This window comes from Varroa destructor, unplaced genomic scaffold, assembly GCF_002443255.2.
Source record: "Varroa destructor unplaced genomic scaffold, Vdes_3.0 BEIS01000004.1, whole genome shotgun sequence".
NCBI lineage: Eukaryota > Metazoa > Arthropoda > Arachnida > Mesostigmata > Varroidae > Varroa > Varroa destructor.
In genome coordinates, this window is record NW_019211457.1 from 24,146,085 (window position 1) to 24,171,878 (window position 25,794).

The window sequence follows — 25,794 nt, forward strand, 5'->3', positions numbered from 1 at the left end:
ATATATAAGGGTTGAAGTAGTATTTTTTTATTCAAAATTGGCATCAGGGCGAAGTGTTGGTTGGGTGTGGGACGAACGGCTTCCATTAAGATGACTATCCACTAATTCATTTCAATTCTTCACTCTCAAGTAACTTCGTTTAATAATATATATCATACATATGGGCTGTATGCTCTATATTGAATAGTGGGATAGATCATGGTGCTTCTACGTTTCGAATTCTACTTCTGATATCGCCGTTAGGTGTCCCATCAGACGGTTGACTGGATCCCACCACGAAACGAAGTTTGTCTGTGTGTCTGTGCCTGAGTTCGAACTTAGAAATGATGGTACCTAGATAGCTTAAAAGTTGCATATCTCAGGTCATATGAGCCGTTCTGTACCATTGGAAAGCTGGGATTTGACGGTAGTAGATGTGCTGAAATTGCCACAACGCGTTGAAGCTAAGTAAAGTTGGCTGTGTTCTACAATTTGAGTACGATAACGGCAAAAGTACTGTCCAGGTTCATCAAAAAAAAAACATGGTTGTTGATGGTCAAAATGCGTTATTAGATGAAACGGGCCAACGATGGTTCTGTCGCTTTCGTTCTGGAAACTTTAGTGTGGAAGATACTGTTCATGATCGTTGTCTAATTTCGAAAAAAATCGATGAAATAATCTTGGAAGCTGAGCAAGACCAACCGACCGACATACAAGAGTAGCCCTGACATCGCTAGGTAATCGAAACCAAACAGATAGCTGTAAAGCTCTTTAAAAAAGCTGGCTACAAAAACAAGCTCAATCTTTGAGTGCCACAAGAGCTAACACAGAGCAATCTACTCGACTGTAGTTCTATCTGCGAAATTTTGCAGAAATTAGATAAAATTGAGTACCATAACTTGCTGAAAAGATCATGGTTAAAGCGAAAAAAAAGCTCTATAGGCTGTGGCTGAGTCCCGGACTGACGTCAAACAAAATGATACTATATGTTTGATGGGATTGGAATAGAATTGTGTGTTGTAGCTGCCATTTAGTAAAAAATTGATTCGGATTTTCATTGCTACCAATTAACAAAATTAGACTGAGCTAAATTGACCGATACTGGTGAATAGAGATCTCTTCTGCCAGCCAACAATACCCGACCAGCAAAAATTTAAATTAAGAATTGCATCACATCTGCCTTATAGGCTGAATTTTGTGCCGTTAGACTATTATCTGTTTCGGTCTCTGCATAATGGCTTCTGTTAATCTAGTTTCATCACGAAAAAATCACCTGTTATCCTCTTTCTCCCGGAAATCACAAACATTTCATGGTGATGGAATGACGGTGTTATCAGAAAGGGAAGTCACCAATAGAAATAGCGCAGATTTAGTTTAATAATATCGCTTCAAAATGTGGAAAATATTCTTTCCCAATTTGACTGTCAAAAGCCTTCAGTACTTCTTGGATCACTTATATGTATAGAATGCGAGTCATTTCTATCGTCACAAAAAATATGGAGATAGTTGATGAACTGTTTGCTAGGATATTGTCGAAATTGCAGGGTAGTAACTGTTGTATGTACCACTCAATCAGGATTGGGGTGAAAAGAGGCTAAAGCTCAAATACTTCGACGAAATCAGATCAGAGGACACCTTGATAATAGCTATCGTGCTGCTGCCTGCACTTCAGAAGCATTTCGTGAAGCAGCATTCAAGAGATACTTGAAGCAGGCTGTGCACTTCGCAGTTGCTCATATATGCTGAAGTGGTTGTGATGCGCATGTAAGGGATATGATACTGCACTGCGAGTTCACACTCGCCAGGGTCTGGATTTCGTCTCTGAGACGGCCTTATTACATAGGCCTTCAGAGGAGACAGTGGACACTTGCAGGACTCACTGCACTTTAAAGTCGCTTTAACATTTATGTTCACTAATAGAAAAATTGATATGTTAAAAGTTGCATGCAAATAAATCACGTAAATGTACGATTTTCAGAAGAAATGCGCGGATTGCAAGGGAATACGCTGGACAAATGAACAGATAACGGGTTTCTGCTCACGGCATTAATCATAGTACATGAAAAACCTATTGTAACGTTCCAAAAACGAGCTGCGAAGGTTCACGAATAATGCTAATACATTCAAAAAAAAAAAAACAAAAAAAACTATTTTCCAATTGTTTTTAGGTATATTTTTTTAAAATTCTGGTTGTACAACGTATTGTTCCGACGTCTTCTGACGATAACTGATGTGTCAGTCATAGACCTTCATTCCAGCGAGGTTTCTCGTTAGAACTTCTAGACCCGCAAAAATCGACGCCGCCGCATATAGCTAGGGCGACCACAACTGAGCAAATTCACGCAGTGATACGAATATGTGTGGAGCTTTCACAGGTGAAGATTTGAAAGGGCAACGCTTGAAGTTTCTACTGGCAAAGATCGTGAGGTTAATCATTCAAAAGTAGGAAAAAAAAAAAACATTGGGACGATCAGGCATTCGGAGTTGTTTTCCAAAAATTTGTATTTATTTTTTTTAACATTTTCTCTTCAGAAAATACATTTAGTTTGAGACGGCGTACATGAAACGATTTCGTTCGTTGAATTTAGACAAAAAAAATTATCGTTCTAGTGGTCGTGGTAAGCATTCGTGTGCGCTATAACGTATTTCGGCAGCTAACAGAGTGCTTGCCGGAACGTTTCGTTGAGTTTGCAGTTGAAAATTGGCGCAACAGGCGCCCACGGTGTCGTATCCTGAGTAAAATTTTTGAGTAACCGAAACCATATTGGCATAGTATTTCTAAAAAAACAGACTGATTTTAGTAATCTTTCCATATAGTTTATATACGAAATGTTCCTTCCAAAAAGATATCGTTTTTTTCCATTCAAATAGATGCATATCTTTTCTGTCTTTTTTTTGTTTGAGAATTCTCTGTCCTTACGACGTGCCAAAAAAAAAATTCTCTATTTTACTCTCATGATATAAAAAGCGCAGATTGCATATATTCACACAAAAGAACATCTCAACCCCATATAACGTCTGTCTAAAACGCTGAACAGAATGCCATTTCTCTGGCGTATGTCACCTACCTCACCTTCCCGACTAAGCTTCCGAAACAGGTCATCCGTGTCAAACTTGTGCTTTTGGTCTTTAACAACCCGCGGGATCTTGAGCAGGTAGCGCGGCAGCTGGTCGAACACAGAAGGAGTTTCGAATGGGAGCATCCTGCGAGGAGCACCTGCCAGCCCTCCGCCGGCTCCTGCGCCGCTCCAGCCCACCGTGGCGACGCTGAAAACACTCACGGCACTTCCAGTCAATAGGCGAAGGCACCAAAGCCTTCGTTGCGACGCGTGTATTTCAATGAATACGTATTTGCACGTTAGTCTCTAGCAGGCTGAGTCTCGCGCTGGCTTTTTTTCTGTCTATTATCCAGTTCAATTTGGCTGCACTATATTATCTGATATTCCCGTCTAATGGGAAGCTGTCGATCTTATGGAATCGGTGACAAATTTCCAGAGTGATACGAGCGCCGATGCCGATATATGCGCTCCACACACGTCACAATCACGTATTGAAAGACTCTTGTGCAGGGTTTCAGTAACAAGAAACCTTTTTCCTTCCAACAGACTTAGCCTAATAGTGCAGTATTCATATAGGCACAATCAAACGCGAAGACACAGCTAATGAGTGAGTGGAGTCGCAAAAACGTAGCTTACTCTTCAGTTTAAAAAAGCTAAACGAGTCTCGTCCTCTTGTCTAACGCCACGGTTCCAACGAGACTGCGATGACTTAAGCGACTTGACAAGCTCGGAGCCACTGTTTGGATTGGAGAAGGACAAGACGTCGCTCAGGACCAGCCTGAATTTTGCTACTCCTTCCTGCTAGCTCTTCTCTTCATGTTAGCTCTCAGCTCTTGCAACTTGGGGTTGCCTCCAAGCGGACGAAGACAAGTCGCGCGAAGGCAAAGCCCGGCCGGAGCCCGGACAACCCTAGCAAATTATCCAAGATGGAAGACGAAGAGCGCAGTGCACTAGCAAGGGGCGGAGCTTCGCGCGGGGCTCTGGGGTCTACGCGCCACCCCCGGAGCCGAGGGCTAAAGCGGGGAATTGGAGCAATCCCCGTTTGTTACGAAGGTATGTAATGGCTCTCCGGCAAAAAGCCTGGGTAAGGAGACTGTGGGATAACTCGCGTAGTATCGAAGCTTCCAAGACAGCTGGTAGGGTCGGTGGGGTGGAAAGGACGGAGGGGGAAATTGCAGCTCTCGACAGGGTGGCACTGTTGGACGCTCCGAAGATGGAGACGACAAAGCCGATGTGAAGTTACGACAAAGGCGCACTCTCATTGGTGCTCGGCGTGCCTTTGAAAAACCGTTCTATCTGCGCATGCGAAAGCACGCAGTGACACTCCAATAGGGATCTTTTCGATAGTAGCAGAACACCTGAGACGTTAAAATACAATAAAAAGGAGAACAGGCTTGGCGAAAGCAGGTGCCATTTCTGCTGGTCATCGAAAACCGGTACAAAGAATTTAGGAAGCCATGGAAAATAGATATGCTGGGTCAGCTTGAAACATCGAAGTACATGGCGTAACTGTGGGCTTGGTACTGAATTTTATGTTAGTAATATAAATGTAAGAGCGACCTTAGCAGCGCAATCAAACTGTTTGGCAGAGTATAATTTCAATAACTCTGTAAATATATATAAGCATGTCAATGAAACAAGCTTTTAGCAGGTAAAGCTATCCGAGAAATAAATTATTATTCCTTAAACGGATTGGGTTAGCATGCGTTCTATTTTCTGTAGCTGATCCTAAAATATATAACTAAATAGTATAGTGAATATATCGAAAATCAATATAAAAAATTACCTTCTAGTATTTAACTCCGGACCAAGTGATTAGCTTCAGAATCGACTCACAAAGACGCTTCAGGATTATATTTAAGCAGTTTAAATAGTACTTACTGTCGTTCAGCGCAACTCAGACTCATTCAGGAGGCACCGCTTGATACCGTAAGAAGTTCGGGAGCAGTAGCTGTTTCCACTTTTCGTAGATTTTCTTCGTTAGCGTTCTCACGTTGTCCATCAGCGCCCATCGACGCGAAGTATCGTTCCGCCTGAGATGACGCACAGTCATCAGACGGCGCTGCCGCTTCGCTCAGTGATAATCGGAATCGATCAGGTTCAACTTCGCACTTGAATCTGATCCCATTTATTCAGGGTTCGCTCTGTCATTGCTGTCGAGCAATGACGTGTGTACCACGGCTTCTGCCGTCGACTACTAGTTCATCCGATCACAAAATCAATATAGCACCAGCAAGCGACATCAGTGAATCGTAGCCGTTGGTCTCAATCGATGCGAAGTGAATGAATACTTTTGAAGTCGCTCAAATTGTCGGACAGCGTTTTGCTAGGAGGTAGTTGAATTGACACCGGCATTCAATCGGAAACAGATTGGAACCGGACGCAATGGAGCGCAGAGAAAAGACGCCACTTTTTTTTTGTATGACTATTATTATATAATGGGAGTAGGGGCAGAAGACCCAGCAGACTTCTATTGTAGGGGACAATTTTTTGTGTCCGTAACAGGAGGCCATCTACGATGCCACGCAAAGGAAGCTGAAAAATATATAGATAAAGTACACGATTTACAGAAGAGACTAGGAGCTATAGTGCACCGATAAACAAAAGCACTTCAAACGTTGGGAGAAGTGTAGTCAATTGAAATGTACCATGCACAGATGCGAGATCGAATAGGCTGGACGAGGTTTCACGTACCGATATGGGCGATTCATTAATGTCACGCGTTTCAATACAATGTTGAGCCTATTACTTGTGGAGAAATAACAGCGTTAACTAGTTTATAGCGTCGTATCATCCTTAGCCTGGACTGCTTGTTGAAACTAGGCTTATGTAGGGTTATTGATATCAACTAAAAAGCAGTCACTTGACTTTACCTCCATTATCACATTTAACCAAAGATATGTATATCAATTTTTAAGAACGTTCCCTTTTTTCTAAGAACAACTCACCTGTTTTTTTCAAATGCCTGACCCCGTAGTCGTTCCTATGCTACCAGATCACTGTTGCATTGAAGCATGTGGTATAGGATTTAAATAATAAACGGAAATAATATATTACTGATGACGATTGTAGAAGCGCCTTAAGGCTTTTCCTACGCGAAGACTTGCAATCACAGTATCTTTACTTGTATCTAGTAACGACTGCAGTAGGTCGTAATGGATCCTGTTACAAAGAGATTGCTCGTTTTCTACGAGCTGAAGAACTACTTAATAACGCTGGATGGAGAGTTAGCCTATGGGAAGTGACCTGCTATCCCTCAGCTCCGCTAGGGTGCTCTCCTTCCGGTTCTTACATATACACACATGTATATATATAGGTTCGAGGCTTCGAAATAGCATATAAGCCCTTAGACTTCAATGGGTATAACGCATGTATATACAGCTTGTGTTTGTGTGTCCGTGCGTTACCTATACGATCGGTTATCAGACCGTCTACAAAAGATATATCAGGGGGTGACTCTCCTATACCATTCCTACTAGAGCTAGCTATACGATAGCGAGAGGGAGCGTAGAATGTGCGCATGATGCGCGCACCGGTGAAATGGGGAGTCGCACATCGGGCGCTCGATGCCTACGAACAGGGTTAATAGGGTCATCGAGGCAGGTAGAAGCAATTCATCAAACGGTCGCGGCAAGTAGGGCCGAAAGGTAGAACTAGTGGCACGAGAGTGTTTACTATTGTATTGAAACCTGGTGTGCGCGAAGGCGATAAGCAGCGACTTAATAAGATAAACAGTAGTATAAAAATCCTAGGTAGGAAGGGGAAATGATCGCTATTCAAAGAAAGCCGGGTGCTACTGATAGCCAACACGAAGGAAAATCACCCGGGAGTAAAAGTCATTGAGATTCGTTATAATCAGATATCTACTGGACAAGGGGAACATATGTGCATTCCTCTATGCAGGTCAATTTACTGCTGTTGTCCATATCATCCGCTTGCATTCGTCATCTTCGTTGTGCTTCGCTATTTTTAATCGTACTCAATATTTCCGTTTACGTTTTATAATTATGACGTTAACGTTTCTACGGACATACGATGTGACAAAAGTAAAACACCAAGTTAACGATAGTTCGGTAGGTCATGTTTACTTATTCAAACTGCCATTTATTGTAACTTGTTGGGTAAAAACGACAGTATGTCACATCGAGTCAATGTATGAAGGCACTAATTCTATTAACGCTCATATGAACTTAAATCGTTTGGCTCGAGATGAGGGCAGATTTTAAAAAGTTCCTCAATAAACTCACTAATGCTGTTTGACACCGCTGATTCGGCAATAAGATCACTGGCGCATTCGTTATTTGTCCGCTCCCTGTAAGGACGTCAAGCGGTACAGACGAAAATATTAGTTGCATTTTCAATGTTTTTATCAAATATATGTTATAGACGTCTCTATTGTCCCTGCTTTAAAACCTAAGACGCACATTTATCCGATAAGTTAGGTCAAAATTATCTACATTTCTACGATCCGGAACAAGAAGGTCTTCCAAATGCAGACGACCAATTTCGGCTGATCGTGAGGATTAACGTTTGCGATAAGCCCGGACGCATTCTGGAGATCCGTTAGCATATCGAGATCCTTCGATTTCAGTATCCTCGCCGAGAGTTTAGCAATTAGAGCATTAAGTGACGTTTCTAATTTCAGTTGGACCTCGCGGATGGCGACCTCAAACTCTGCGCAAAGACCAGTTGATCCTAGGCGTAGGAACGCACTTACCTATAACGCAAGCACGACAGCGAAATTAAGCTACTAACTTCAACCCGGGCCAGACTACGTTAACAGTCATCCTAGACGTCCACAGTCACGCAGACACAACTGGAAAAAATGGGCCTAGAATTAAAATAGATTAGGCCGTGAGTCTAGTCAAGTGAACATAGTGCCCATGGTGCTTGCTTGTATCGCTCTTGAAACTACAGAAAAATGACCCCGCCGGCGATAGGTAAAACATCTTTCAAGTTACTGAGTATTCAGAGCCCACCGAGAGAAGCACGCTAGCTGAGTTAGAATCGTAACTTGCTAATGAAAGCATCAGTGCTTGAAAGATCAAAGCTGAAAATTTTACCTCGTCACAGGCAAATGCGATTTCTCGTATCGCATCGATTTGAACACAGTAGCGAATCGTTGGCGCGTCAATTTGAATCGACCAAAGTCGAGCCTGTAGCGCTTGGAAGACGTCACAAAGTTTGCGGCAGTAAACACCAGCTAAACCCACATAGCGCCACATAAAGGTGTCGACAAAATGTTCACAGCGCTTTATGCAATCTTGCAACCTGTTGGTGAATTCTAGCAAGGAATATGCAAACGTTAAGGGAAAGTAACGTACCGCAACTAAACTACCCTTAAACTAAATGATGTAATTTAGATTTACTATGGTGAATCCATTATGCTATACGAAATTGCCTTCAAACCTTGATTACTGTCTGTTAGATTTCCAATTAGGAGTAGGAGATCCTCCTGTTCGACACTGAGAATATCGTTGATGAGGCTGCTTGTCTGTTTATCGGTAAACCATAACTTGAAATCGTGATCGATTGGCGCCAGCTGGCTTAATCGGGTCAGGGGAACAACAACTTCAACAATTTCATACGCCAATCTTGGATACTTGGGAAATTGTTTTAAAGACTCACGGACGATGGCTTCCGCGTGCGGTAAAATCAAATCTCGGAAGTGATTCTCTAGAAGCAAGCTAAATTTTCCATCGCCGTATCTTGGACATACTTCATCCATGATCGAGGTCCAGCAGTTCAGTCGGTCTAAATTTACGCACAACCTCTCTACGGTATTAGTTTCGGCTGAATTAAATATTTCAAGCAATTTAACATGGACATCCTTCAAAAAACGTCTTATTACGCTGGCGTTAGGCGCGATACGTCGTCTGGAATTTAAACACATGTTCAAATTATAACCTCTATTACTGGCAATCTAATTCAAATTAGGTCGTCGATTATCTAACTATCCTGTCTATTCAGCTCTGTCAGGAATGGACAATGTCTAAATATATCTATGCACTACGTACCACTTATATATTTCGATTGAAAAAAGAATATAGAAAACAATAATGAGTACATACGCAGTCTCAAAAAAGCAGACCACGGTGCTCAGCGCTTCTTCGTCGTTAGGTCTGTCCCAAAAGCACAGACCTTCAAGCACGGCATCCTGCGACAAACGCAGCAGCTTCTCACTCACCTCGGGTGGAAGTACGTCGCTGTAAAGGGCCTTGAGGTTTTCTCGCATGTACGCAAACGAAATAGGAACTCCACGAAGTTTAGCTTCAACCGCTACATCGAGGTAGATGCGAGCTCGTTTCAGCCGAGTGACACCATAACGGTGAGCGTGCATTTTAAGCAAAAGGGCGCCTTCATCGTCGACCAGCAGGTGGCTCTGTTGATTTTGGCGGTGGGCCGCGAGGTATCTTGCCATCTGCTGATGAACGACTACCATTCTCGGTGACGGCTGTCGACGTAGCTGGTACGTACCTTTAAGGGCGCAGGACCCACTTGTACCATCGTCAATTGTGGCCTCGGTTTCCTGTTCAGCTTCATCTTGAGACATCAAATCTGAGAGGAGATGGTCAACGAGGACGTGGACTGTAACGTATTCCGACTCGCACAAGGCCTTGGCCGCTTTTTCAGGAAGTAGCTTTGCTATGAGGGCAGTCGCCGAGTTAGTGATTTCGTGCAAATGGCGTTTCCGTTGAAAACAAAGAGTGACCCTCTCGCATGGCTCGAGAATTTCGAATCTTACTCGTTTTCCAGAACTGAAGTCGCAGGTCTGCCTACGGGCAAAGTTTCGTGCGACCTTGAAATTTATTTCCAGACGATAACTTGTATGATCCCATTTGTTCGAATGGTGTGAGCATGTGATCTCTATCTCGAAGACAGGCGTAATACTGGAATAAAAGGGGCTAGCTAAAAATTTGATCACGGACTACTATTATAAAGCATTATATGCACCGAGCACGTAGGTAAATTATCAATAGCCTTAGTTTACGCGCTTTTCTCCGACTCTGCAGTTTAGTAATATTATTGATTATTTCGGATCTTTTATTTTTTTCCGACCAGTTATTAAATCTACGCACTCAATAGGACGTACTGGTTGCAATTTAGAGGCTTCGGTTGATCGTAAGATCTGCGTAATATATTCCCTTAGTTGACTCTTATTAATTACGAATTGCCCATCGAATTCGTCCGTGAGGGCCCACCATTCCGAGCACCATTCTGAGATCATATGTGATTCCATCAAAATTTCGTTATTTACACACAATAGCAACAGGTTACAATTTACGTAATTCCAGGATTCCCCCTATATTGTAACCAGTACTATATAGTGATTGAGAAATAATTGATAATAGAAAGTAAGTTGATCCAATCTTATAGATAGCGGCGGTGTTCCATGGCTCATCAGATCACAGTCTAAGTAAAATAGAAAAGAAACCATTATATGGTGCTTAAACCTATCGTAACTGTCGTTTCGTTTTATCCTTATTTCGTACCGCCTTTTTTCCATCGAGTACTCTCATTTTGTAGCACGATAGCATGCTTTTGTCTAGCACCCGCCCCTTATTTGACCCTCGAGCTCGTGATATCCTCTTCAAACAATCTACAGATACTACAGATGGGTTCAACTCTAAGCCCTACAATTACTCCCGTAAGCCCCTTCCGTCTGATCAGCATAGAGCACTATAGTCTTCTACACCAGTACCCTCCACTATAGCGCCCTATACTCATGGTCACGTGCAGGTCGAGCATAGCAATGAAGCAAGCTCAAGAATCGCCAGCGAACTCGGAGCGTATCGCCCTCTCTGCGACTTGTAAGTCCTGAGGAGCTACTATGCCGCAGAGAGCTCCAGAGCACGACTGCCTGCCCACCTATCGGAGCTACTCGGCTGAGTTTGCTAAGCAAGTTTCTCTGCGTTGAGCTTGTTCTCCTCGTCCGTCGAACAATGGAGCGAAGGACTTCAACGCATGTTGACCGGCGGAAAATCCTAGTTAGCCTCCGAAGGCTTGAAAGCCTGTAGTCCCGGACACCTCGGCACGCACAAACTACCATTCCTTTGCTTAGCTGCTGCTTCTACTACTGCCCTCAGACATCTTATATACGACCCGAACTGTTAGTGAACACGGTACAGCTTTGCGCCAAATGCGTACTTACGATCGTTTAGCTGTTTGTCGTATCTTCGCCTGCTGCTTCGTTACAATAGCTTCAACTAGGCGATAAACGTACTGGCTGAAAGTGCGCTCGTGCTTCTCATATACGCACGCATACATACACTCTATACCGATATACTCGGGGGTAAGTGCAATGGGAATCGACCAGCGACCGGGTCGTCGCGTTGAAGAGCAACTTTCCTATCAAGCAACTCTCTCCTCCAGGAAGCACGTGTAGAGTGCAGTATGTTTACTTACGAACGATACTAACGCGTTGCTGGCCTCCATCGCCATCACTGCTTACGCTGTAATAGGTGATGATTTGTGTCAATATCTGTTTGCATGACATGCGATACTGAATCCAATGTACAAAGTGACAGATACAACAACCATCAGTGCTTCCCAACACACGTGCGCGACACGTCTCCGGCGTCCTTGCGTACGACCAGTGAACTGGCCTATCGAACTAACAATATCGACCTTATTGGTTGGCCGTGGGAAGACAAAAAAAAAAAAACGAAGTGAGTAGTGATAACAAAGTAGTGAGAAAAACGAGTGTTACGACAGCGATTTATTAGGTTCCGTCTACCTTCGACACCCCGGAGCTGACAAGAAATTATTGCCAGACAACCTATGTATCGCCTAACGTAAAACCATTGACTTCAGCCACACCTGTTTAAGTAGTCTTGAAGTTTCCAAGTACATCTTCTGTGGCTTCCTTGTTTGTTCTCTTTGTGTTTACCATATCAATCTTTCTAGAAATAATTAACTGTTACCTTCTATTTTATGCTTCCATATCTTAGTGGTATAGATTGGTGTTTTTGTCACGCACAACTTCGAACCCAATGGTTCACTGGTAGCCTCGTTCTCGCGGTCAATGCTAAAACAATGATTTCGGCAAAAATCATCCTTTTTTCACTCACATACATTCTGTGCAGATGGGAATATTTTAGGGGACGGCCCAAGTACCTCAAGCCTCAACTGCCAGACGTCGCACTGAAATTTTGCCAACGGCGACTGGCAACGTGAGTCGCTCCTGAGGTTCCCTCCCCTACGAAAGCCATTCAACGACCTTCGTTCTGTGTTTTTATTTCGACTTTTAACTTTTCGCATCCTTCTATTACTAGATATTATTGCATTTCAAGCGTTTTCTACCGAAAGCCAACAACGCTTTAGCTCGTTCAGTTGTGTGAAAATCACCCCACACCCATTGCTAAACGTCAACTGTCCCTTCAAGCCATTATGCTAGCGAACGCAAAGTTCCCCTTTTGACGGTTGTGTCCAGAGTGGTATTGCTATGGCACCGCGTTTTCGTCGCGCGCAAAAACATTCGATGCCTCCGGCCGTGTGTCTACACATTTATGCGTAGCTTGCGAAGAACGTCTACTAGTTTTCGTTCGATTTTCAGTGGCAGTCTTGAAGCGCAGGTTCGGTGGCCGCCCCGGTTCATCGTGTGCACTTGTACACCACGCTGGCGTTTATGCTCGCCGTTTACTTGACCCCGTCTTCCTACTCGCATGAACTAGTAGCTACCCTGCTGGCTAGCAGATCACCTTCTCCCCATTCAATTTTTACGTTTCTCGATTCGGATTATTGTCTCAGTGTGAATCTGCTGCGCTAGCGGTTTCATTGAGCTGGGCGATAGTCACGTATACGAGTTTCGTCAACTCGTTAGACTTGTGCTCCACGAAGCAGCTTGGTGGGAAGGAAGACTTGCTTTTCTGTAACAGTTGAAACCTCTTAGCGCTCATCGATGTCGCTGCTACAATGGTTACCAATATCGAATATATTACTAATAAAATAGATATGCAGCATGTTGGATAATCATAATTACACGAGAAAAAAAAAAATATATATATATATATATATATATATGTATATACATTACATAAAAAATACGTCAAGTAGCGAAGTACATTTTTCAAAGGTCTTCAGTCAGCAGTTTTAATTGAAAATGCACAATAGGATGGTGTACTGTGATGTAACCCCAGCTAACATAGATATCTCACATGAGAACGAAAACGTAATAGGAATATTTGTGGCTGGTTTCAAAATATTCTACTTTTTGGTTAAAGGTCAACATACAGTCAACCAGAAAGGGGCCTAAAGTCTGGCCTTTTATCACGGCTTTACCTGTTAATCCGAAAAAGGTCACAGAATTTTGATTGGTGAAGGAGAAACTCTAAAGTGAAAAGCTGATAGTATCATCTAACAATATAGTAAATAATAATAAATGACACCTCGAAATCAATAAAGTCACAAAGTATGGGCCAAAAAAATAAAACTTACTGTGAGAATAGTCTGGATAGCCTTCGTCTGGAAGTATTTACCAAATAGAAAAAGCAAATGAGACATCTTCATGTTGACGTATCCATTTTTGTTAGTCGAAAGGAATCAATTTTTGACCCGAACCGAGCTGAACCATTGATTCACTATTGTCACAACGAGGCGCAATGCGAATTTGTTTATCCGAAACAATTTAATCAATAATAACTGAGGTCGTTAACGGACCCAATTTTCAAGTTTAACTTTCTCATGTACCTACGTAAACTGTATGAAGCAAACATAATTGTCAAGGAATTACAAAGCGGATTTGCAGAGGGAACTAACTGCCCAACCCTCGTCCCCCCCCCCCCCCCCAGCTTGCGCTACTGGAAGTAGAAATATAACTGTCGTTCACCGGACAGACACCCAGTCTCTCGCAGTGGTTCCCCCTTCTCACCGGCCTGTCATAAAACGCCTCTACGCCTATCAACGCAATCTCCAATCAAATCTCATATCTTTAAGGCAGCAATAAGGGAGACAGAAGTAAGTGGACACAAACCAAATAGAGATAGGACACAAACAAAGAGCGTAACTTTACTATGCCTTTTTTTCTATCGAGTCTCTCTGTTCGTTGTCGCCATCGTCATCGGTGATGAAGCAAGCAATAACTTTGCGAAGCAGATCACTTCGGTAAGCGAAGTCTCCATTAGATCACCCGCGTGAGCGTGCACCCTGACAACACTGCCGACTCTAAAGCTGTATGACTGCTTCCTCGAGATGCAGTCTTATGTGCCCGTGCACTGCACCGAGCTGCACTGGGCTACGGCCAGCAACTAACTCCAGTCGGTATGGTCTGAATCGTTTGAGTTCTACGGCCATAGAGGGATCTCGTTCTTTGTTGCGCGTTCTGCCAGGAAGAGAGGCGGGGGAGCGACGAGAAAGCAAAACTCCGTACCCATCGACAATGCCTGTCACAACAGCTTCGGGCTGGTAGAACGCTACAGGGTGTCCTCAAATGCAGGCAACGAAAAGGTCGCAAAGTTTGCGACAAGGATACAAAGGTCCCGAAGTCGCACCCCCTTTTTAATTGTACCAGACACTAGGTGCACTAGAATAAATAACGACGGCAAACACCTCGTTTGACTCAAAGCAGCCTAGGTAATAAGAATGGGCATTGATTTTGGAGTAAAAAAAAATATACTGTTCTCTTCCTACATGGTTGCCAGTATATCTACCATTCTAATTGGGAGACATTTATGCCGTGGGTACTTGGCTGAATATGACTTTGAATGAATTTTAACCGACGAAAAAGTCCATGATGCTTCTGTAAACATATTATAACAGATGAGCATTTATAGTGGCTTAGAGTTACGTCATGATCAACAAAAGTATTTTCTTTCTACATGCAACGGACTCTACAATAAAGGTATGTTTCAAGTCAAATATCTTGATTCTGGTTAGAGGAGGTTTGGAGCTCGGCAATAGTTATCTATGCTATCTTAAACGAGATGCTTCCCGCTGTCGACTTTAATGATTCGCATGCAAAACCGCAGGGATACAGCAAGAGCGTCTGAGCTCGATCGCTCTTTGATGGGCAGGTTCGATTTTCAAGTCGATTTGAAGTGAGAAGACAGAGAGTTCTCATAATCAAAAGCATCAAGATCCGCCTTGATTTCAGTAGTTCCCTCCTAGAAGCGAACATACTGCCAGGTATATATAGCTAACACCTGAACTAAGATTGAGAGCAGGCACTTTGAATTTGTCCTATCGGCCAAACAACAACTGAATTAAGATCTCTTATAGCGTGCAATACCAATGACAGAATTTCACCAAATGTTTACTGACGATATCTGACGATATATATATGAAGCTAGCCTTATAGTCACTATAGAAACGTACTCTTAGCCAGAGGTGGTAGCATAAAACTATAACGTGATCTCGACCATTTGCCCCATCATCACCCCTCCCCATTGTTGTCTGACACGGTCCACCCTTACGCGAACACTTCTGTTTGTTCTGAACAAGCGAAAACGTTGCGTGCAGTCAACAACAACACAATATGTCGGAAAGGTCTCGTATATTTGAACTTCCTCTCAATTTGTCAAGCTTAAAGGTAAGCACAATGGTGTGTAGGGTAGTGTGTGCGTAAGGCGTGTTCGTAGAAACGGAAAAACAGTTTGCCATTGACGATACAGCGACAGAGTATGACATAGCGTAATATTTCAGAAACTACACTTCACTGCCGGTGCCTTATATATAACATAAGCTTGTTAGGACCGTTTGAGACAGCCGAATCCCGTTCTTCTAACAGGGCGGTCAGCACCCACGTAATAAGTACGTATTTGGTGTTGGGAAATTTGTCAACACAGAATCGTGTCCTTCTATGCATATGTACGCAGTTACTTTCCTGCTCGTGCGAACCTTCAATACTAGGCGCTAAATTGGCCAAAAAGAAGTGAGTTGGTGTGTCAGGAATTGTAATCTGTTTCAGCGAAAGGCCTTTCTGACGACCGAGTAGCGAAACATCCGAGTGACACTATTGCGTGGAATTAGGAAGGCGAAAAGCAACTAAAACGTTTAGCTAAAAAATCGTTAGGCTATATGGCTCACTGAGCAGTTATTTACTCCAGCTATATACGTTTTATGGTCAGTCACTGAGTAATTGAGACATAAAAGTGTTCTCAGCATTTGGTCCTAAAGCGCTGGATGTGTCGCGAAAGTAAAAGCGGTGATGAGTAGTGAACAGTTGATACTTTTGTGTGATCAGCTTAGAGATGTGGTCGTTTCGTTCAAGCAGCTCCCGACGCTGCTCCGAGAAATGACAGATCAGACCCTCATCATGTCCGCTTTCAAAACATTTTATCGAGCCTTGCCTGGTTCGTCTATGACGCAGCAAAACACGGTGACATTGCTTTCAGATCTGTTCTCATATGCAAGAGGCTCGCGGCCGGTCTCCGATGACACCGCTCGCTCCTGCGATGTTCGAGGCGGGCTTGAGATGCGGCCGTCGCTACTGCTGCTGCTGCCCTTTACTAACAGCGACATTTGACACGTTGAGCTAAAGGAACAATATATTCTAGACCGATCTGTACTCGTCTTGTAGAGAAAAACGCGTACGACAGATCTCAATGTGTATTATGCATAGATCAGCGCTAACATCCGTAATGCTCTCTGCGTCACTGATGAGCACCCGACATGGATCGAGAGCTGAAATACCAACATGAACAGACTAAGTAACTGTAGAATACTTCAGTGAAAGATTCACTCGTTGTTCTTCGATAGCTGCAAGAACTAGAATTGAATAACAACGTTTCTACGTAAAGTATCTTAGGGCACCGTAGCATTCCAACGCTGTCTTCAGCAGCCCTAGCTTCTGGTACGTCCAATCGAAGATTACCCCAGAAAACTAATGCCGTTTATTGGCAAGCCTCAATTACTTATAATGAACAATTGGGCACCAGACTTAACTTGTTGCAATCAGCAAAACCTGCCACAGGTGGCTTACTTAATTTCAGGAGTAGCATTATATGCGTCGTGCAATTTTTCAGAATGGCCAGGCCGTTAAGCTATGGTTGCTGTTGCATCACCAATTATCCCCTATCGTTTAGCTGGAGTTCGAGTCCTGAGCGTGGCTTTTTGAGCACCCCGTACTAAAAAGTCACGTCCCTTGTGCCTGACGCATTCAGCCAAACAACCAGTCATCAATGGAATGATGGCGCTTGCAAGCTGAAGTCAAGCTACCAGGCCCCCTTCGCTAGAGGTCCTGCCTCGTAGATAAATGTGTTCGTATGTGCTTTTATGGGTCTGAATGTTGGATGGTGCCTGTCCATTCTCGCGTTTTCTATGGCCTGAGTATGTTGCGCCTGTTACCTTCCTTACTGGCAGGGTCGGCCGAAGTGCTTCTCCTTTGTTCTGTTCTCGTTTTGAGCGTTCTCGGCCTCTCCCCACCCAGCCTCTACCTATTTCATTCGATGCTTTGATGGAGTTGTCTTAATTTCTTCGCACCTCCTGTGCAGCCTAAGCCGGCAACAACAGCAGCACCAGTTTGACTACAGGCCGCTCACCTCGCAACCGAATAGTTTCCTTTATCGCTTTTCAAAGCCTCTTTTTTTCGTCCTCTTCGGCTCTCATAGGCCGTCTATCCCAATATATTCTAATATACGCCGCTTGACTCTCCATCAATCCATTTGGCTATCAGAAATAACCGAGTGAAGAAAGAATGGGAGAAAGCAGGCTCAATGTTGAGCCTGCCACACAGCAAAAGGTTAAGAGATGACCGCATGCATGGATACGTTTGCTGCTGTTGCTGCTGCTATAGGAACGCTATTGAACGCAAAGTTCGGTGTCATTTGTAGAACCCAAAAAGACACACTAAGGATATTGTGTAGTATTACAATATATGTATCTGTATGGAATTATTTGTTTTATGGGCAATGAAAAAATCCTTATCACACAGGTTGTGTTCTATGCCTCTCGAAACGTTAAAACTAGATCAGAAACGTAAAGTCTGTGCACTTTAGTGGCCAAAGTTCTGCCCAAAGATCTACCTGCTTGACTTGGAACTCCGATAACCTACCGCAGCAGAGTGCGCGCGAAACTAGCCTTAAGATTATCTACTTTTTCTTCTACTATTACCTATGTGTGTATGCTACTACACAGGTTTCTATAGAACCTATAGAAAAAGGTTCTGTGGAAAAAAAGCCAACGCCTACTGACCTACCTCGGTTAACCGTATAAAAAATCAAGACATCGTATCGTTACTCTAACGAATTTTATTTGTTCAAAACTTCCACCTTCGTCATCAATTCGTTTATCAGTCTTTGTGTTGTAATGTGAATACGAGTCCACTGCTATTAATCGGTCTTTCTCTATATTATATATATATATATATATATATATATACACACACAATTTATACGCACAGTGTCGTATGAGAAAAGGAAATGGATAACGCTTTGTTCGAACGGACAACTACTCCATTTCAGTCAATAGGACTATGTGCCCTCAACCATTGTCATAATAATAATAGCAAATTATTCTATAATCCTGTACTCTAACCCTGGTGGTGTTACCCGTGGCGCTGTGATCGCTTTGACACGATAACATAACGCCCCCTAGTGTTTCATCACTGTTATCTTCACACTCGAGCGGCCGATCAGTAGCGTTTGCTGTTTCGATCAAGCATCAATATATGATTTGTTAATTCCGACGCTGCCGTAATGATGGCCGACACCTGCTTCCTATTTCCTGCTTATCACAACAAGGGCGACCCAACGGCTATACCATTTGCGCGTTTTTTCTTGCAAATTTCTTTTGTGTACGCTCGTACAACGCCGGCCCTGTAGCAATCCATGGCGCACAACGTTATATTCAACGTGATCGTCATGTTCGGTGAAGGTCGACATCGAGTCAGAACTATAACTGCTAGTAGATAGACTTAATTAAAGATATCAAAAACCAATAAGCAATAAATATCTATAAATGCTAAGATAGCTAAACCGTCATTGTTAGCCCTGATGGCCTTTTTCTTTCGAATGCTGACCTTCACGTCCGGTGTACGTCAATGTGGTGCGCCTGTAAACATACAAATGCAGTCTGAGTTAGTTCGATTTTCGGAGATGAATTCTAGACGAACCTAGACTCGTTGGGATAAAGACAATTAAGCACATTCTCGATAGCTAGCGTAGCTTTGTGGTTATTTGGCAACCATTAATATATCTACACCGTGGTAAGTCTCTACGATAGAAGGCATTCTCTGCTAGCGTTCTAAAACGGCGTTTCTAAACTACGTATAAATTATCTACGAACAAAATCACGTAGTGCCCCGTCCCCCACGTCGAATGGTTTGGTGAGAAGTAGTACGATTACACTAGCGTTAGAGTATTACAGAGAAACGATGATCCTGATCGTTTTCTGGGAGAGCCACCTACACCTACAGTTGTATGATGCTATACATCGTTCAGGTTGCGACGTTGTCAAACATTGTTTTACGCACGCATTAGAATCTAACCGCGACGACACTTTCGCTCCTCAAGATCGAACGAGAGACGATTGATTCTCTACGGCGGCCAGAATTACGCCATAACCGCTGCGTCAATGTGGTTTTGGCTGGCAAAAATCCGTCATACTGGATGTTGTGTACAAGGATAGAACAGATCGATTAATCGTTGCATAGAAATCCCGAAAAAATAGCGTCCGTTTTTTCATCTTTGGATATTTGAATTAAACAATTTTTTTTCTTTTAAAGTGTTTTTCCTGTGCATCTCAGTATATTGAGTTTGATTTCCTTTCCTTCGAAACTTTGGTACATAATGAATATGATAACGAACAAATTAAGGGAGCATGGTTATACAGATAAAAATAATCCATATAGATCCTATACGGGTAGACATGCTGTAGATAGAAATCCAGCAACACAGCTGAAAATCTGCACGGCCGACATTGAGCCCATTCAAGCTGAAGATAATCTTCCATAACGACACATTAGCACAGCATATTGGTCACATATTTGTCTATGGGTGAAATGCCAACATTCGGATTTTGCCGAAAGATTCGAGTCGTATTTCTACAACATCCAAAAAAAAAACCTCTATTTTAATTTAGGCCAAGCTACCGAAAAACAAAGCAATGCTAACCCAAATTCCTTCGTCATTATATCGATCCGTTTCCGTCCGTCGGCGCATGGGTCATTAGCCTTTTCTCTTTGACGGATCGACTGTATTTAACGGAACTACGCTCCTGACTTCCAGTCTTGAGGCCAGTTCGCCAAATTTACACTCGTACAAGACTAGTATTTGCGACAGCTTAACGATTGTAGCAATAATCTGCTTAAGCAGAAAACTGACTTTCCGTAGCTGACTTTTGGCTTCGCCCATCGCTTCGACGAGGGGTAAACTAAATCTTTATTGAGGATTTTAGTCGGCTCGCTTGTATGACATTGGGTAGCTCGGCTCCTCTAAGAAGGCGTTGACATTAATCCACCCAGATCGTACCAAGCGGCTCACGGGGAGGTGGTTAGAATGGGGGCTCGATTTCAGCGTTGGCTCTGATGTGCTGTATCGCGTCAGAAGTTACAACGGCAGGCAATACAACCCCAAGGGTTGATACCAAGTGTTGAAGTCCATCAGCATAGTCAGTCACAACAGAAGGTGTGAATTTAAGCCGTCCGTTCCCTCAGGTCCGTGCGTCACGCTTCGTTATTGTAAGCAGGTAATAATAATAATCTGGCAGCCGAGCAATGGAACTTAAAAAATTTTCACAAATAAGGAACATGCGAACAATTGACGTACCAAGTCAATTCATATCAAAAAAATCATAGAAACTAACAATGTGTGACGGCTTATATTTCATCGGATAGGTCAGGTGGATTTGTTGGGCTCCTAGGTGATTAGTAAGCCTTATCCAACTTAAATGTCCCCGTTTGTATTCAGAGAATTTTGAATTCACACCGGTGATTTATTGTCGTTGTTTTAGTGGAAATAATAATCTTATTTTCATTTTTTATTCAAGGGGTCATTTGCAAATAACAAGAAATAATACATTCAGGTGTGCGCTAAAAAAGGGGGATCTTTCGGCCAATCAATAGGCTGTCGTGATTCGCCAATCTATCATGGTGTCCCCAGGTAGTATCTACTCCATAGGAGCAAATTAACTGCGTAATTCACGCAGACGAAACCTACATAAATCTGTCCGCTCAGCACGCGTCAGTACAGTCACAGTAGGTATCTGTGCAGCGCCAGTTGGAAAAAGGTAGTGACGATCTACAGAACCTAGGTGATCGGGGGTAGTGATTTCGAAGAGAATTAGAGAGAGGACAAGAACCGTTGCATCTTTTGTTTTATCACTACCATCCCTCGCACTCAATGTGGGTTCTCTTTTTCGCTATTTATTTCCAAAAAAATATGGAAAATCAGTAATTCTCCCAACGTCGTACGTTGGCCGGCAACTCAATTGACTAATTCCTTGTCCATCGTCACTCCTCTGAGCCCTTTCAGAAGCTCGCTTGTTCGGTCTGTTCACCATGAGTTCTGGAGGTGATAGCCATCGAAGCTCTTATTCGAGTTCGAACGCAGATTTGGATTGGGGGCGCATGCGAAGAAAAGCCTCATGACTCCCGCTGAGCGCTGATACGCCAAGACTCCGCGGGATACATGGTAATGCCGAGGACCAAGTGTTTGGGGTGAAAAAAGAGAAGAGACCACCGTCTGTGTCCACACCATTTGAAGGATTCTAGAAAGCGAAGATGGCACGAACCCGTGAACGCGTCGCGCCCTTGGAACTATTATACATATAACACATAGACACGAAGCAGGGTGTCGAGGGGGAGACGAGGGGTGATGAAAAAAGCCAATTGTACCAGATTGGATAATTTCGTAAGACAGTATTTGTTGACGCGCATTGTATCTCGCTGTTTGAGTCCTTACTGGCCAACGGAGATTTAAGTGTCACGCTATCTCGAACGATAGGAATTGTAAACATGCTAGGCGAACTGCTACTAGTTGACTCTTGATGCTAATTAGCTGCCAGGAGGGTCAGCGTACAGAACAGTCCCCCCGCGGCGTAGGCACCCACCTACAGGATATTCAATCAATATCCTCCCTTTACTAATGACACGATGCGTGACCGTATGATCTCTCTGTCGAGGGATTGCTACATCGAGCAAGTGCTGCGAAGGTTTCCTAGGTAACTCCCACACAACGACAGGCATATGGATACATACGAAATGTGTGAGACAAATTTTTGTTTGGTGGACATTTGTATTTGGCGGACATGCATAGATTATACTTTTAAATGCAGTATAATCATAAGAGACGCGTGGTAGTCGACACGACTGTGGGTGCGTTTTTACTGAGAGCTATCTCTGCATGCGTTAACACATGTGTCGTTTGCTTAAATTGTGATTTACTATATTACTCTCATTTCGATAGTTATATAAATACAGCGGTTTCCTTACTTGCTGTATGCTAATTCATTGACCTTTGGGCTAGCAGTAAAAGGCAACAGAACAAAGCCTTACTATGGCCTGTGTTATGGAACACGCCTCTGATTGACAATTTCAATTTCCAAACCAGAAAGGCAATAAGTTTGAAAACCGCAAAAGGACAACGTCCAAACCAAATTCTCCCTACTCGAATCTTCTTATTCCTTTAGGACGTCAACAGTTTACGTGCGTACTAAGCATAAATACGTTTTCGCAGCGAACATAATCATATTTGACTTTGCGTCCATAGCCTCACGTGCAGGTCTAGCTATTACCATAACTCCCCCAAATGACGGCCTTGCAAGTTTGAGCAACCCATCCCTTGCGCGACACCGAGCTCAAGGGACGCCCTTCTCGCTGTTGTGTCCTAGACCAGCTATATCCGTCCTACAACTTAAGACTGCTCTAACCAAAAGCAGCAGTAGTCCATAGTCGAGGGTTGCTTTCGTCCTGCATAGGTCGACAGCGTCGTGCGCTAAACAATGTCCAGCTAGCTTCAGCACTATCAGTATCTTTTCGATTCGTATTCGCTCACGAACTCTCTATTTGTTGGGCCAACACTCAGCGCCTGTAGCGTCGACGACAGTAATAATAACAACACATAGAGGCCAGCTTCGCCTGTTGACACATCCAAGAGTCGGGTGCTACTCAGTAGGTATACAAGTTTGTATCGGCTTAGGCGACCGACAGGCCACGTCCCACTAGCGCGTTCTTCGCCTTCCTGCACCGAGTTACAAGATTCATGCAGACTTCATCCAGACAGAAGAGCAGTCGTAGTGAAGAAAAGATTCTGCGGAGTCACACACATATACGTACATAGCGATAGTGGAGACACCGAGACGCTCTCAGGGTCACACTTCAGCTGACATGGCCCCTGCTCGTCGTTTTGCTGCTGCGTGCGATTCGGGTTTAGAAAACAGTCATCGCTGGCAGAAGCAATTCACTGCCGCTAATCGAAACGACAACGCACAATTATCACGTGAATAAGTTCGAAGGGTGGCCGAATAGGCTGGCCCATCGAAGACTGCAGAGTACTGACGATCGTCGACGTTAGACCCTTAGAATAGTAGAAGTTGATAGTTGACTAGCAAATGGATCGTTGCCACGTGTGTCATAGCTGCTTGTCGATCAGGGCAAAGCGCCTACCCACTCGTATATATATAGAAGCGATCTAGAAGGAAATCAGAAGACACTGATGCAGTCAAAACGGTAGCTATGGGGCGCGTCAAACAATGGCTAAGAAACAGTAGTTGGCGACTTCTTAGCGTACATACCGGCCGATAATGGCAAAGGCGATCTCGCCATCGCTGAAACCGAAGAGGGGCAATCAGAGGTGGGCTTCAAAAATCCAAGACGGACGCACACGAAAACCGGTGTGAATGATCGAGATCTGAGCAATCTTACGTGAATCAGCCGTATACGAGCGCATTATCGGGGCGCGCATTCGTATGGCTATCGGCTATTCAGAAGTAATGGCAGGTAAGCGACGCCATTTTGTCTGCATAATATAGCGAGTGCAAAAGATGGAGGCGACTGATGCTGCTACTATCAAGTCCAACGGAATTCTCTTCAGGTAGGACAGCGGAACCGGACGGAAAGTGCCCTGTTTATCGCTTCTCTCGCTGATTTGCATACAAAATGCGAACAATCCAAAATGTTGAAAACGTCAAAAGGATGAAAGAATAGCAGGCCCCTAAGGAATTAGTTAAAGAATAGTAGATTGTGCTATTCCTTCTAAAGGTCCTTATTCAGCCGGCGGTGACGTCTGTGAAATTGGCCAAAAAAAAAAAAAAAAAAGATTATCCGTGACATTTGTGTGCGTTTCTATCTAATCTGCTCTTTACTAGGACTTGTTTGAGCAGACCGTCGATACGTAGCGGCATAAATGGCAGTGTCTTGAATAGATCTAGGCAAACTATTGAGTAGCAAGTTGAGTGTCAGTGATTCAAATGTCCTTTTTCACTGCTTGCCTGATCCAGCGTGGGATAACGGAGGTTTTTTTGATGGCCTCGACGCGTGATAGCGCCACCATACGACGCTACAGCTAGGCAAAGAATATAGTGTGAATGATGCGTGTGAATTTTTACTGTAGTGTTTAGAAGTTGAAGTCTATTGCTTAATAGAAATTGAAGAACTTACGCTGAGATCTGTTTCGCCTTGTATGCGTTCCCTATACGAGCGCTTCGAATGTACGGGGAACGGATTTGGGTTGTCTACTCGAAACGAATCGAAAGCTTTTTCTCTGTGCTTTTCAATTTGCTCACGAAGATGAGCGTCTTCAATCTGAAAAACACATCGACATAAATTTAATATTTGTGACGAAATTCGTCAGCACTACCTGTTACCGAACTAGATTTTTCCGTTGGCTAAATAAACGTATTGTTATTACATGTCCGTGTTGTAATAAACAAAGATATGAAAAGGTGAAGAACGAAAGAAAATCGTCGTTGTGTTTATTTTACTGTTTTTATGAAGAGCTGCAGTACTGACATGAGCAAAATTAGACGTTTAGATAAGCTTCTTGTTTCGGCCCGGAACTTCGTTTAAAGTCTACTAGGCAGATACTAATATCGATGGAAAAATTGGACACGAGTCTATATATGCATATGGAGTCTTTTTAAATAACTTCATCATTATTTTCACGATAGAACCGAATCTTAACTATCTGTCCTATTAGTGCAACGGATTGAGCGTTACGTTTTTGACCTGAGCAAAAGCTTCCGAACAGGCCAATATGGGTGTCGTGTTTCTCACGCACAGTAACGGAGACGTCGTAACAAGCTCCTGAATACTGCAGGACTAATCATTTACCAAAGGAAAAATAATGCTACACCCACTATCAGCTTGAACATCTGCTCGTGTGAATACGTTATTATCGACGTAACTACGATCGTCGACGTTTAAACCGTTCAAAGTTGCACATTCGAACTTTACGCTGCTCCATAACGATCATTCTCGTAATTATAATAATACGTATCATCATAATGATTAGTGGGTCTCCGCCCAACAGCGGGATCGTCTCAACCGACCCAGACCGAGAATCGGTTGGAGCGAGGAAGATGCACGGGGAAAGTGCAACTAAAACAAGAAATCAAGCCTTTAGCGTCCAAAAAATGGTAAGCCCCTAATATATGGTGGAACACATGAGAAAACGAAGAAAATATATGAAGAACAGGGCAGAACGGCGTCTTGTAAATCCTAAACCTTTTCTGGGTCGGTCCCTATCATCGACCAGGATCACTTTGTCTTCATTTTTTCTGCGAGGAGACGATTCAAAGCAAAAAGGGAGGCGTTCCTGATGCCGAGAAGCAAATCGCTGGTTGTTCGAGTGAGTCTGACGTAAGTCAGCCTTTCTTAACTCCT

The 25,794-nt window shown here is 43.4% G+C and overlaps 3 protein-coding genes across 10 annotated transcripts in view; all 3 read right to left on the reverse strand.

Moving 5' to 3' along the window:
• The window catches only part of LOC111250368 (protein big brother-like), a 10,164-nt gene extending 4,675 nt beyond the window's left edge, over positions 1-5,489 (reverse strand). The window contains exons 1-2 of one of the 2 annotated variants that reach the window (XR_002673334.2): positions 4,920-5,489; positions 3,048-4,396 (exon numbers count right to left, since the gene is read on the reverse strand). Coding sequence is in view for 1 of the 2 variants with exons in the window: in XM_022805501.2 (XP_022661236.1) it covers positions 3,048-3,182 (135 nt within the window). In the remaining variant the exon portion in view is untranslated. The remainder of the gene's footprint in view (positions 1-3,047; positions 4,397-4,919) is intronic. The other variant, XM_022805501.2, reaches the window with a different exon arrangement.
• Positions 5,490-5,579: 90 nt separating this feature from the next.
• On the reverse strand, positions 5,580-10,372 carry LOC111250367 (uncharacterized). 4 transcript variants are annotated; one of them, XM_022805500.2, is made up of 7 exons: positions 10,118-10,369; positions 9,110-9,928; positions 8,448-8,914; positions 8,102-8,322; positions 7,496-7,755; positions 7,286-7,350; positions 5,580-6,037 (listed from the first exon to the last, which is right to left on the reverse strand). In XM_022805500.2, the coding sequence occupies exons 1-7, from the start codon at positions 10,276-10,278 to the stop codon at positions 6,027-6,029; spliced, it is 2,004 nt and encodes a 667-aa protein (XP_022661235.1). In that variant the 5' UTR covers positions 10,279-10,369; the 3' UTR covers positions 5,580-6,026. The 4 variants fall into 4 exon arrangements, with proteins under 4 accessions (XP_022661235.1, XP_086845069.1, XP_086845068.1 ...); XM_086988943.1 differs by lacking the exon at positions 5,580-6,037 and having other exon boundaries at positions 7,108-7,350; positions 8,667-8,914; positions 10,118-10,370; XM_086988942.1 differs by lacking the exon at positions 5,580-6,037 and having other exon boundaries at positions 7,108-7,350.
• Positions 10,373-18,208: 7,836 nt separating this feature from the next.
• LOC111250369 (core-binding factor subunit beta-like) overlaps positions 18,209-25,794 on the reverse strand; it is a 31,358-nt gene continuing 23,772 nt past the window's right edge. For 3 of the 4 annotated variants that reach the window (XM_086988949.1, XM_086988948.1, XM_086988947.1), the window contains 2 exons: positions 24,571-24,714; positions 18,209-19,025 (listed from right to left, as the gene is read on the reverse strand). In XM_086988949.1, coding sequence (XP_086845075.1) covers positions 18,996-19,025; positions 24,571-24,714 — 174 coding nt within the window. In that variant the 3' untranslated portion in view covers positions 18,209-18,995. The remainder of the gene's footprint in view (positions 19,026-24,570; positions 24,715-25,794) is intronic. The other variant, XM_022805504.2, reaches the window with a different exon arrangement.